Source organism: Tachyglossus aculeatus, chromosome 3, assembly GCF_015852505.1.
Source record: "Tachyglossus aculeatus isolate mTacAcu1 chromosome 3, mTacAcu1.pri, whole genome shotgun sequence".
Lineage (NCBI taxonomy): Eukaryota > Metazoa > Chordata > Mammalia > Monotremata > Tachyglossidae > Tachyglossus > Tachyglossus aculeatus.
In genome coordinates, this window is record NC_052068.1 from 69364509 (window position 1) to 69378004 (window position 13496).

At 47.1% G+C, this 13496-nt stretch overlaps 1 protein-coding gene across 2 annotated transcripts in view; it reads left to right on the plus strand.

The window, feature by feature from the left end:
• The first annotated feature begins 11617 nt into the window (after nt 1-11617).
• The window catches only part of LDB3 (LIM domain binding 3), a 148635-nt gene continuing 146756 nt past the window's right edge, over nt 11618-13496 (plus strand). For both annotated transcript variants that reach the window (XM_038743480.1, XM_038743479.1), the window contains exons 1-2: nt 11618-11671; nt 11778-11902. In XM_038743480.1, the coding sequence (XP_038599408.1) occupies nt 11810-11902 (93 nt within the window). In that variant the 5' untranslated portion in view covers nt 11618-11671; nt 11778-11809. The remainder of the gene's footprint in view (nt 11672-11777; nt 11903-13496) is intronic.

Below are 13496 nucleotides of genomic sequence, written 5' to 3' on the forward strand. Positions count from 1 at the left end.
CACTGATAGGCACCACCTGAGGGTAGGTGATGGCTGGCCTGTGGGGGTGGAGCATGGAGGGAGGCGGGAATTTCTCTCCCTGTTCTTTCCAGTAAAGGGCCTGGTCCAATCAATGACGGCCACATAGAGCCACAGCTGCGATGCCCCAGGCAGATAAAAGGCAGTCGTTGTTTTTTTTTTGAAGCACACGGGAGTCACAGAGGGAAGTACCTGGAGCAGAAGTATGCAGAGGAGAAGCAAGAAGGAAGCATGCTGAGAGCAGCAGCAGAAGAAGGCAGCAGCACTTGGAAGTAGAAAGAAGAAGCGTTGGTAGAATGGGCTCCCTTGCCCAGCAGACTGATATTGGACTCTTAGTGGAGTGAGTATGTGTAGGGATGTGTCACTACCTTGCACGGTGGTAAAACTAAGCAAAAAAACTTTCCACAGTAACCTTGGTGATCCCCTGATGTGTGTTTGACTTCTACTATGTGTTACCGAGAGTGGCTCCCCTGGTCCAGGAAGGTCCTGGTTGGTATGAACTGGTGGCTCGTGACAACTGTGTCCAACATGATTATTTTGTATCTGCCCCAGTGCCCAGTACAGTGTCCTGCAAATAATAAAGTGCACAAGTACTGTAAAAAATAAAAGAAAGGGGAAAGAGTTCCATGCAGTGGGAAGGTACTAGCAAGAGGGACAGCAAGGAGCAAAGTATGTAAGCTGGGTTGTAGTGGAAGAGAAATAGCATGGTCTAGTGGAAAGAGCACAGGACTGGGAGTCAGATGACCTGAATTATTATTATTAGGGTACTTGGTAAGTGCTTATTATGTGTCGAGTGCTGTTCTAAGTGCTGGGTTAGATACAAGTCAATCAACTTGGACTCAGTCCCTGTCCCACATGGGGTTAGTCTAAGCAAAAGGGAGAAGAGGCATTTAATTCCTATTTTACAGATGAGGAAACTGAGGCACAGTAAAGTTAAACTCCTTGCCCAAGTTCACATAGTAGGCTATTTGGGGAGCTGAGATTAGAACCCAAGTCCTGTGACTGCCAGGCTCATGCGCTTCCCCACTAGGCTATGATGATTCTCTTGATGTGGGGAAAACAGGATGTGAGGTGGGAAAATAAGGAATTCAATTTTGTATGTGTTGTTTGAGGTTATGGTAAGACAGCCAACTAGAGATGTCCTGAAGGCAGGAAGAAATGTGAGATAGAAGAGAAGGAGAGAGGTTGGAGCTGGAGATGTGAATTTGGGAGTTTTCCATGTAGAGATGGTAGTTGAAGCTGTGAGAGCAAATGGGTTCTCCAAGCACTTCTCATATTCCAAACACTTATATCCCACCTTGACTACAGCACCAACCTCTTTGCTGATCTCCCTGCCTCCTGTCTCTCTGCACTCCAGTCCATACTTCATTCTGCTGTCCAGATAATTTTTTTAAAAAAACATTCAGGCCACACCTCCCCATTTAAGAACCTCTAGTGGTTGCCCGTCAAACAGAAACTCCTTACCACTGGCTTTAAAGCACTCAATCAGCTCTGCCTCTCCTACCTTACCTGGTTGATTTACTACAGCCCAGACTGCAAACTTTGCTCCTCAACAACATCATATTCACTGTACCTCAGCCTCAACTATGTCACCACTAACCCCTTGCCCATGTCCTCCTCCTCCTGGCTTGCAACTCCCTTTCTTTACACATTCAATGATCCACCACTCCATCCACCCTCTAAGTCTTATTAAAAACCCACTTCCTCCAACATGCCTTCTCTAAGTCCTCATTTCCCATATTTCCTGTCCCTTCTGAATTGCACTTGGATTTCTCCCCTTTAAGCACTTGACATTCACTCCCACCTTCAGCTCCACAGCACTTATGTCCATATCTGTAATTTATTTGAATATCTGTTTTCCCCTCTAGATAGTAAGTTTTTTGTGGGCTGAGAATGCATCTACAAACTCTGTTCTACTTTCCCAAGTGCTTAGTACAGTGCTCTGCACACCGTATCCATTCAGAAAATAGCACTAATTGATCAAGGGAGTGATAGTCAAAGGGTGTCTCTTATTACATTGATTTAGCACACCTCTCAGGGGGCTCCCATGCCTGTCAGCAGACCCATTAGCTCCAACTAGCCAAAATAAATCAATAACCTGCAAACCTGCTTTCCTCTTCTCCAGCTCTTACCCCCACTACACCAATATGTACCACATGGAGGGTGGCTGGTCATCTGGTTTTAAACTGACAGTCTGGTTTTCCACTGGCCTGTTCCCAAACTGGACACTTCTGGGGCCACTTTTGTGTCAAGATTCCCTCTCCCACAGCTCCTGCTGATGAGTTCTGAGGCTCAGATGCTGGGCCAGGTTTTGAGCTGGCCCGGAAGGGGGAATCATTCAGTTGTATTTATTGAGCACTTACTGTGTGCAGAGCACTGTACTAAGCACTTGAGAGAGTACAATATAACAATAAACAGACACATTCCCTGCCCACAGTGAGCTTACAGTCTTGCAAAGGCCCTGGAGCAAGCTGGTGGTTTGAGCCTCCCCTCCCCAAGAGAAATACTCTAGGATCTTCTGAAATCTGCAGATTTCAGGAAAATAGAGGTCATGAGGTCACTACTTTTCAGTGCATGCCCAGCACAAAGCTTGCAGTGTCTTACACATCTCCCCATTGGTACACAAAAGGGGCATCAGTGACCATCGTGGCCGTGGCCGCAAGCACTGATCTGGGCTTCCCTAAATTCAAATATTAAGGAAGGGCAGGAGCCCACAGAGTTAGGGGCACCCCTGCTTCAGGGAAGGCTGACCTTAGACCTCGTCGGGGGGGGTCTTCAGCAAGAACTCACTGTCAGGCCCAGTCACCTAACTTCACCTTGCTACTCTCCTACTACAACCCAGCCCACACACTTTGCTTCTCTAATGCCAACCTACTCAACTGTACCTCGATCTCGTCTGTCTTGCCACTGACCTCTCACCCACGTCTGCTTCTGGCCTGGAATGCCCTCCCTCCTCAAATCCAACAGACAATTACTCTCCCCTTCTTCAAAGCCTCATTAAGAGCACATCTCCTCCAAGAGGCCTTCCCCAACTAGCCCTCTTTTCCTTTTCTTCAACTCCCTTCTGTATCACCCTGACTTGTTCCCTTTATTCCTCTCCCTCCAGGCCAGTCCCACAACATTACTGTGCATATCTTTATTTTATTTATATTAATTTCTGTCTCCCCCACTAGGCTGTAAACTGGTGGTGGGCAGGGAATGTGTCTATTTTTATATTGTACTCTCCCAAGTGCTTAGTACAGTGTTCTGCACACAGTAAGCGCTAAATAAATACGATTGGCTGACTGACAGTCGGATGAGACCCATGCTGAGCAGGTATCTGGGAGGAATTTCTTTCTGCTTTGACTTTCTCACCATTCTCCATCACTGCATCTCAGAAGGCAGCTGGGCTATTTCACATCTCTTTGTGGCTGGGAAGCAGCGTGGCCTAGTGGAAAGAGCACTGGCAAACTAGGTTCTAATCCCAGCTCTGCCACTTAGCTGCTGTGTGACAACTTCTCTGTGACTCAGTTTCTTCATCTGCAAAATGGAAATTCAATACCTATTTCTCCATCCTAGACTGTGAGTCCCATTTGGTTCCTGATTATCTCTTGCTTATCCCAGTGCTTAGTTCAGTGCTTGGCAAAAAGTAATTGTTTATCAGATACCATTATTAGTAGTAGTAATAGTATGCCCTGGACCTCCGAGGACCTCCAGAAAGGAGAGGTGACAGAGTGGCAAATGCTCAATTAGTGAAAAGAAATCCAATTTCCAAATGAGGCCCTGCCCCTTTAAGAGGTCCACCTTAAGAGATGGCTCCCTTCCCTCCCCTACACCAAGGCCAGAGTGTGTGTGTGACATCACCGGGATACAGGGATCAGATAAGTGTACAGCTAAAGCAGCTGGGAGCCTCAGGAGCACCAGAGGGGACCTGCCCAGCTAGCTGTTCCCAGGTATAGATTGTCAGCCTGCCGCTGGCTAATGCCCTGCCCGGTGGCTTGACACTGCCCATTTCTGCAGGACCTGGGCTGCTGTTGTAGCTGCTGATTTCTATTCAACTTCCTGCCTATAGCTACTGGACATTTCTACTTTCCTCTCTCTTTTTCCCTCTTTCCCTCTTTCTTCCTCACCTTCTCTTGCCCCCTGCCTTATTCCCTTCTCCTTCCTCTCTTCCCTTCTCCCCCTTCCTTCCTCTCTTCTTTTCCCCTCATTTCCTTTCTCCCTTCTTTTCCCCTCCTTCCTTCCTCCCTTGCTTCCCCCCCCTTCCCTCTTTCTCTCCTGTCCCCACCTTCCTGAATATTTCCTCATCACAACTAAGATCCAAGAGATTTACTTGCTGCTGTGCTGAGGCTCGTGCCTGTTGTGGGTTTAATCAGGTTGTACCACGAGCTGCAGAAGCTCCTGGCCATTTGGTCACTAATCACAGAGGATCCACTGGAGAGATAGCTTTGTAAGCTTGCAGCTCTTGTCGTTACAGTGGTCAGAGCTGGCCCTTTTGCTGGTCTGCATCTTTCTGCCGTGTATTGTGGTCTTGTCCTGACTGCACCGTGAAGCTTGGGGTCTGCTTTTCCCAGAGTCCACTTGGTCCCAACAAGTGATATCTTATCGGGTCCCTGCTCCTGGGCCTAGCCCTACTGTTCTGGGCTTCCCTGTTCCTGAAGAGATTGGGCTGCCCATCTAGATATATTTTTTTAGGAGGCAGGGATGTGGAGAGTGGTATCTTGCTGAATGCAATAATTATTGGTGTTTGGGGGAGGGAGAGCGGTTCAGAAAAATCCCCTAAAATTGCTATCATTCGTCCCACCTACCTCCAAAGGCAGGGTTTTTTTTTTTCTCTTTGAAATTTCAACTTTGTTTTGGGTCACTAGCAAATTTTCCAATTCAATGCACTGATTGTATGTTCAACAAGTGACCATTTCATGCCTCACGTTTTATAAGGAGTATCATGCTGTGCTCCTGTATTTCCATGTCTCTGTCTCTCCATGCTGTGTGCTACATGGCATTACTGGTGCTTTAAAACATACCATTCTTCTAGTAACCAGGGATAGTAGGGTCTTTTTCCTGAGGGAACTGATATTTGTTCAACCACTTAATCACGCCCAACTGAGCATCCTGATCACTGAAGTGTTAATGCTAGATTAGCTTCTGGAAAAGGCAACCTCATGCTGAAATACTAGGTTAATGCCCTTTGAAGTAGCCCAAAGAGCCATAGAGCCTTAGAGAGGGAGGATAGGAGAAGAGCTAAAATCAGCTATATTTGAGTGCATACTGTGTTAAACGCTTGGTAAAGTGCAATATAACAGAGTTGGTAGACATGTTCCCTGCCCAAAAAGAGCTTGCAGTCTAGATGGGGAGACAGACCTTAATATAAAATGAATAAATTACAGATATGTATGTAAGTGCTGTGGGGCTGAGAGATGGATGAATAAAGAGTGCAAATCCAAGTGCAAGAAAGATGCGGAAGGGAGGGAGAAGAGGAAATGAAGGCCTTGTTGGGGAAAGCCTCTTGGAGGTGATGTGTCTTCAATAAGACTTTGAAGACTTCTCCCCCATGGAAACCTGGCCTGAGTCCCCGTCTATTTGCAGATTTCCCCCCAGCTCATGCTCTCTCTGGGCTTTAATAGAGGTGGTGAATAGGAGTTTGGAACTTGGGCCTGAAAACTGCAGGTCCATTCTCCCATTCACTGGTGGTTTTTACCCATACAAGACAGTATGGTCTGTCCTACCTTGGCAACGTTTAGAATCCAATTCTTGCTTGGCTCTAACACAGTTTATGGTAGCCACACCTCACCAAGCCCTTCATGGTTCCCTGGATGGGGTGGAGGAGTGGAGGGGCACAGCAGAGATGCCACTGTACCTGGGGAAAGTAAATGCTGGAAGGCTTCGAGACTTAAGGGACGGAGAAAGGAGCTAGCTGTCAGTCGGAGGCCGGGGCTGGATCTCATGGGATATCTATAATCTCCTTTCCAGTAGAATTGATGGGCAGGGAGTGTGGGGAGAGAAGAGAAAAGGAGGTTCAATCTTTTTTATGATGATGAACTCTGGGTGGTTCTAAATATTCCAGACATGCTGGCCAGACAAACTGGATTGTGTGTGCCCAGCTGGGTGCAATTGGACAACTCCTGCTTGGTTGGGGAATTTGAGCTTGCTAGCAGGCTATTCTCTGCCTGACACAGTATTCTAGACCATGCTTTTATTCTCTCAACTGCCACTTCCAGCTTTGAGCCTGGTGATGGGGCAGGGGGTGGGTCCTCAGCGTTGGGTTTCCTTGATGGTTGCTGGGGGCCTCTGGACATCTTTGAGGTGCCGTGGCATGTGGTGGTTCTTTAAAACCCACCTCCCTCACTGGTCTATCAGCCTAAGGGTTTTGATCTCTGCACCTGGCTGTTAACTAAGCAGCTAGTTGGGGGATTTTCACATCCTCCATCAACAGAGGCACCCAAATTGAATACCATTCCTGAGTTCCTACTGGAAAAAAAAAAACTCAACCAGCTTTAATTCTACAGGATTCCTGGGTTCCTACTGTGGGGGGCAAAAGTTCTTGTTCTAGGCTTCTTCTTCCTTTACTGGTGACCATGACCTAGTCCTGGCAGGGTTAACCAGCCCAAGAGCTAGCTCAGACAGAGCTCTTTATTTTTATGGTATTTGTTAAGCACTTAGCATGTGCCAGGCACTGTACTAAGCACTGGGGTAGACGCAACCTAATCAATTTGGACACAGTCCATGTCCCATATGGGGCTTTCAGTCTTAATCCCTGTTTTACAGTTGAGGTAACTGAGGCATAGAGAATGGGATTGACTTTCCCAAGGTCACACATTGGGCAATTTGCAGAGCCAGGATTAAAATCCAAGTTCTCTGGCTTCCAGGCTGGTGGTCTATTCACTAGGCTACACTGCTTCTCTTGCTACCCTGTCCTTAAGACTTTGACATTCACATTGGAAGCCACAGCTTGGGGCTGCTTTTCAGGGTGCTGGAGGGACACTCGGGGTAGTTCAATGATGTGAACTGGATGGGGCTCAGAAAGGAGACCAGCTCCCCATGAATCAATCAATCGAACATAGTATTTACTGAGCTCTTACTGCATGCAGAGCAATCAGTCAGTCAATTGTACTTATTGAGTTCTTACTGTGTTCAAAGCACTGTACTAAGAGCTTGGGAGAGTACAGTGTAGTAATATAACAGACACATTTCCTGCCCACAATGAGTTTTCAGTCTAGAGAGGGAGACAAATTAATATAAATAAATTACAGATATGAATTTACAAAGCACTGTTCTAAGTGCTTGGGAAAGTACAACGTAACAGATTTGTTAGATATGTTCCCTTTCCACAAGGAGATGATAATCTTGAAGAGCCATGGGGGAATGTAGGAAGGGTTGGCAGCCGCTGAGTGGAACTTTGGTGAAATTTTATTCAGATCTTGTCCTCTGACATTGCTTCTAGGTTGTCTGCCCCCATGTGGTTCACAGTAATTGTGGATCACAGAAACTGAATCACCTTTTTTTTTCTTTTACAATGGTATTTGTTAAGTGCTTAACGATAATAATGATGGCATTTGTTAAGCACTTACTATATATGGAGCAGTGTTCTAAGCTCTGGGGTAGATACAAGAAAATCACGTTGTCTCATGTGGGGCTCACAGTCTTAATCCCCATTTTACAGATGAGGTAACTGAGGCACAGAGAAGTTAAGTGACTTGTCCAAAGTCACTCAGCTGATCAGTGTTGGAGTCAGGATTAGAACCCACAACATCTGGCTCCAAAGCCAGGGCTCTTTCCATTAAGCCACGCTGCTTCTCTACTTACTTGCTTCTGTGCTTACCTTGTGCAGGCACTGTACATAGGTGCTGGGGTAGATACAACATAATTACGTTGGTCATAGTCCCTTTTCTAAGAAGTGCTCGCAGTCTTAATCTCCATTTTATGGATGAGGTAACAGGCCCAGAGAAGTTAAGTGACTTACCCAGGATCGCACTGCAGACATGTGGCAAAGACAGGATTAGAATCCAGGTCCTCTGACTCTCAGGCCTCTGCTCTTTCCACTAGGCCATGCTGCTTCTCCCAAGTCTGAAGTTCCAGCAATCCGAACTTCTCCTTTTCCCGTTTCCGAGGAAAGAGGCCCAAGGAAAACCCTGATCCTCTATAAAGTTCCCTTTCTAAGCAAATTCATTCATTCAATCTTAGCTATTGAGCACTTACTGTGTGCAGAGCACTGTACTAAGCACTTAAAGTACAAGTTGGCAGCATATAGAGACGGTCTCTACCCAACAATGGGCTCACAGTCTAGAAGGGGGGAGGCAGACAACAAAACACGTAGACGGGTTTCAAAATCAACAGAACAAATAGAATTATAGCTATATGCACATAATTAACAAAATAAATAGAATAGTAAATATATACAAGTAAAATAGAGTAATAAATCTGTACAAATATACAAGTGTTGTGGGGAGGGGAAGGAGGTAGGGCGGGGAGATGGGGAGGTGGAGAGGAAAAAGGGGGCTCAATCTGGGAAGGCCTCCTGGAGGAGGTGACCTCTCAGTAGGGTTTTGAAGGGAGGAAGAGAACTAGCTTGGTGGATGTGGGGAGAGAGGGCATTCCAGGCCAGGGGAAGGATGTGGGCCAGGGGTCGACGGTGGGACAGGCGAGAATGAGGCCCAGTGAGGAGGTTAGCGGCAGAGGAGCGGAGTGTGCGGGCTGGGCTGGAGAAGGAGAGAAGGGAGGTGAGGTAGGAGGGGCGAGGTGATGGAGAACCTTGAAGCCGAGAGTGAGAAGTTTTTGCTCCTCACTGGGCAAATATCACTGGGACCCGCAGAAGCCAAAGTCTGAAGGAGCCAAGTCCAAATGAGACAGGGAAGGGGCAACATTACAGTTCATGACCCCAAAGTTTCCTGCCCCCCGAGACTCCTTCCTCTTTTCCGTACCCCAGGATTTAAGAATGTACAGTGAAATACACCAAACCCCTATCCCCTGTCCCTCATGTGCCGAGTGTATTGTGATTCCTTTTGCTGGTGTGGGACACTTTGGAAATCTTGAGTTCCCCCCTTCCCCGGGGACCTTTCCAGTAGGTGGCACTAAGGACCCCTGGCTTGGTTTCCCTGTGTGAGCCCCACCCCACGCTATCTGGATCCCACCCTCATTTCTTTCCTTGGGGTGACTGTCACCGCTGCCTCCCCCAGGGAAAGGAAAATAGGAGTCACACCCCTAAGAGCACAGTGATAGCAGGTTGGATCTCATGACGACTGAGAGGATGTTTTCCACAACAGCAACGACCGGGCATGGGTGGCAGCGGCTCTATTTTGAGCCCCTGGTGCGAGACTCTCAGGATGGAGTGAGGCTCCTCAGTCATTTTCGACCAGAGACTCCAACATCATCATCATCATCATGGTATTTATTAAGAGCTTACTTCTATGTCAAATGCCAAGCGGATCGGACACGGTCCCTGCCCGACACAGGGCTCCCAATCCTAAAGGGAGCAGGTATTCTATTCCCATTCTACAGATGGGGAGATTGAGGCACCGAGAGGCTGTGATTTACCCACAGTTACACACCAGACCAGTGGACTAACTGGGATTATAATCCAGGTTTTCTGATTCCCAATCTTAGGTCCTACTTTTTTTTAATGTTTGTCTCCCCTTGTAGATTGTAATCTCCTTGTGGGCAGGAAGCACATCTACCAACTGTATGAAATTGTATAGACGCAGCATGGCCTAGTAGAAAGAGCATTGGCCTGGAAAACGGAATTCTGAATTCTAATCCCGGCTCTGCCACTTACCTATTGTGTGACCTTGGGCAAATTACTGTATTTCTCTGTGCCTCAGTTCCCTCACCTGCAAAATGGGGATTCAAAACCCATTCTCCCTCCTAGTTAGACTGTGAGCCCTATGTGGGACCTCGTTATCTTGTATCTATCCCAGCACTTAGTACAGGTCTTGGCACATACAAAGCGCTTAACAAATGCCACAATTATTTTCCCAAGCCGTTATACAGTGCTCTACACATAGTAATCTCTCAATAAATGCCATCTGAGTGATTCTTTCCACTAGGCCACACTGCTTTTCTGGTCCTGCCAGTTTCGAGCCCCTTTCCAACTCCAGCCGTGATCAATTTACCAGACCAGTTGGTCATGGAAGGAGTATGCAGCAGTTATCTGCTTCAGCTATCAGAGGACATTCTAACTCCAAGATTATTTAAACCCCTCCAGCCCCACCTTGCCCTTATCCCTTTTTGGTATCTGTTGCCTAGCAATGGAGCAAATGGCATCTCCTCTTTAGAAGAAATGAAATCCATAAATCCCACAGGGCACAATGCGTTGACACAATGGAGCACGCTTCTCGCGAGGGGATTTTCTGCTAATGCTGTCAAGTTTTCCAAAGGCTCAGGGCCCTGGAAGATAAAGATGATAAAAAATGTTAGACACAGACTTTGGGGGCTGAGGGTGGAAGCACCTCCAAGAGCCCATTAGATGTTTGTTGGGGTGGAATTTGCTTAAATCAATTGACTCTTCCTCCAACATCTCTGTCCTTTACTCTCCTGCTGTCCCAACCCCACTTGAAGATCTGATTTTTGGATCACCAGCCCAGACCAAGTGGATGCTAAGCCCACTGGCTGGGCTTTAGCAGCGTGTGAAGCATTGTGGCCTAATAGAGCGCAGTCCTGGGAGTCAGAGGACCTGCGTTCTAATTCCAGTTCTGCCCCTTGTCTGTTATGTGACTTGGGCAAGTCACTAAACTTCTCTGTACCTCAGTTACCACAACTACAAAACCGTGAGCTCAGTGTGGTACCTGACTCTTGTATTTATCCCAGTGCTTAGTACATGCCTGACACCTACTAAGTACTTAACAAATACCACAATTATCATTATTATTATTGTTATTATTGAGAAGCAGTGTGGCTAAGTGGAAAGAACCTGGGCTTTGAAGTCAGAGGTCATGGGTTCAAATCGCAGCTCTGTCAATTGTCAGCTGTGTGACTTTGGGCAAGTCACTTAACTTCTCTGTGCCTCAGTTACCTCATCTGTAAAATGGGGATTAAGACTGTAAGCCCCCCATGGGACAACCTGATCACCTTTTAACCTCCCCAGTGCTTAGAACAGTGCTTTACACATAGTAAGCACTTAAATGCTATTATTATTATTATTTTATTAAGCTGAAGTTGCAAGGCCCAGAGAGCATTTGGTAACCGCACAAATTTATGACCATCCCTAGGTTGGAAATCACATCCTCCTTCATCTTCCCCACCCCAGATTTCTTTAAGGGCCTTGTTTTGTGAAAATGAAGTATGGGGCTCCCTGCAAAATCTGCCGTACAAATGGAGCAATGCGACAAATGCAACAGTTAGGAAGGAATCAGCCACAGACTTCCCATGAGGGCAGGAGCAAGCCAGACTCAAAGGGTGGGAACTTCTTTTCTCTAATTATTAACAATGATAATAATATACATTTCCTTATCATGAGCCACTGTCAGCTCAAAGCCAGGGTAGTGGAACCGAGAAAGATCAGCTAACCTCTCTTGAGGCTATATTAGACTTCTGAGTCATGGAGCCCCTAGCAGATTGAGTGTTTGGTTACAACCCTTTTATGGACCCAGCTGAGCTGAGATATCAGTATCTGCATTAAAGCTCCTGCCTATTCTTAGGTGACTCTCCAACGGGACTGAACAGGCAAGGCACCAACCAGCCGGTAGCGTGCTGATTTTTCCTTGGTGTGCGGGTGACTTCTTTTTTCAAATTGATTACAAATCCCCCCCCTTTCACCTCCTCTGCGTGTCTATTTGTTTGTTCTTTAGAGCTTAGAGGTAGCTGCTACAAGAGCCACAGAATGGCTTACAGCGTGACTCTGAACGGCCCGGGTCCGTGGGGCTTCCGACTGCAAGGTGGAAAGGACTTCAACATGCCCCTGACCATCTCCAGAGTAAGTACTCACAGTGGATGGGGCGAGGTGCTCCTCTTGAGGGAGCGTCTGCTGAGCCACCCTAGCTGGTTCTGCTCCCCCGAAACCCAGCGGGCACCGGCAACTGGAACTGCTGACCACACAGTAAATCTAGGGGTGCCTCACAGTGGGGGAAGCAGTGCTAACCAACTAGTGTCTTGGGTGGATGCTTGATTTTACAGTAAGCTCATGTGGGTGGGCAGTATATCTATCAACTCTATTATATTGTGTACTTTCCCAAGCACTTAAGCATAGTGCTCTGCACACAGTAAGTGCTCAATAAATATCATTGATTTACATGTGTCTGGGGGAAAAAGCTCACTGTCAGGGAACGATGCTTCTCCTTCCCTCCTCAGAGCAGAGAGGGTAGCTCCTTTTAAATGGAGACCTGTCCTCAGGGAAATAACCTCCGTGCTAATCCAAGTCGATTAGAAGGGAGTTAACACCTCTGCCACCCAGTCTGAGATGGTTTACCCAGCCCTTTGGTGGGATCTGGATGCTTTCATGCTCTGTTTCCCGTAGCCAGCCAATAAATGGTTGCTGATGGACAGATTTAGCAATGAATAACTCCTTTGACTGACCAGAGGGTAGGGGCTCAGCGGTGAGGTATTGATCCAGTGTAGAGTCCAGAGTCAGAAATAACAAGTACATCTGACCTAACCCCCGCCAATCTGGATCCTGGGACATGTTGGGGCCCCGGGGGCAAGGGATGTGAAACCGAGAGAGGGAAAGGTCAGGTTGAAATAGGTTTTCCAGTGAAGACTTCAGGAGCTGGGTAGAACTCTCGATCCTTTCCTGCCCTATTCAGGAAGGACAAATCTATGCTTCGAGCAGGGAAGTGAAGTTCACATTGGAAAAGGTCTGGAAATTCTCTGCTCTCTCAGGATTGTCCTTTGTGCTCCAAGGAGACGCCCCTGGCAAATGGACTTGATCCTGGGTACAGGTATAACTGAAAAGGTTGACGCCAGTCAGTTTCAATACTGATTGCCCCCATGCCTGCACCCTGTTCCTTTAATGCTATAGGGAATGTTTTTCCCTCTCGCTTTTCGGGGCTATTCTGTGTTACATGCTTTCCAATGAGGCTCTTGGGAAGACTATTGTTGATTAGGATGAGAGGGTTTGGGGAGCTGAGAAACCCTTCTTCAAGACCAAGGTCCTGAATATTTCACAAAATAGAGGCGTGAATGTGAGGGAAGCTTGGCGTGGGAAATTATCATTTAATCGGAAGACTAATGAGCCAATCCATTCCGGCACAAGATTGTGGGTCAAATGAGTGCCTCTGTAAATGCTCCTTTGGTGTACAATGAACTAAAGCTGAATCTGCCTGCCTCTCTGTCACCATCTGGCAAACCAGTGAGTCTGAGTGAGGCTTATTTTGAGACCAGACCGTGGAAAGGCTCTGAAGTAATGTGTTATCAGAATAATCCTGGGGGGGAGCAACCAACCTTTTGACATTCTCTCTGGTTCCCCTGACACTTGAGATATTCAGTGGAAAGTGCGTTCAGTTCTTTTGGAAAAGCACGCCTGTTATCTAGGTAGCCAAAGATGGGCGGCCGCGAGGAGCTGGAGTGTGCCT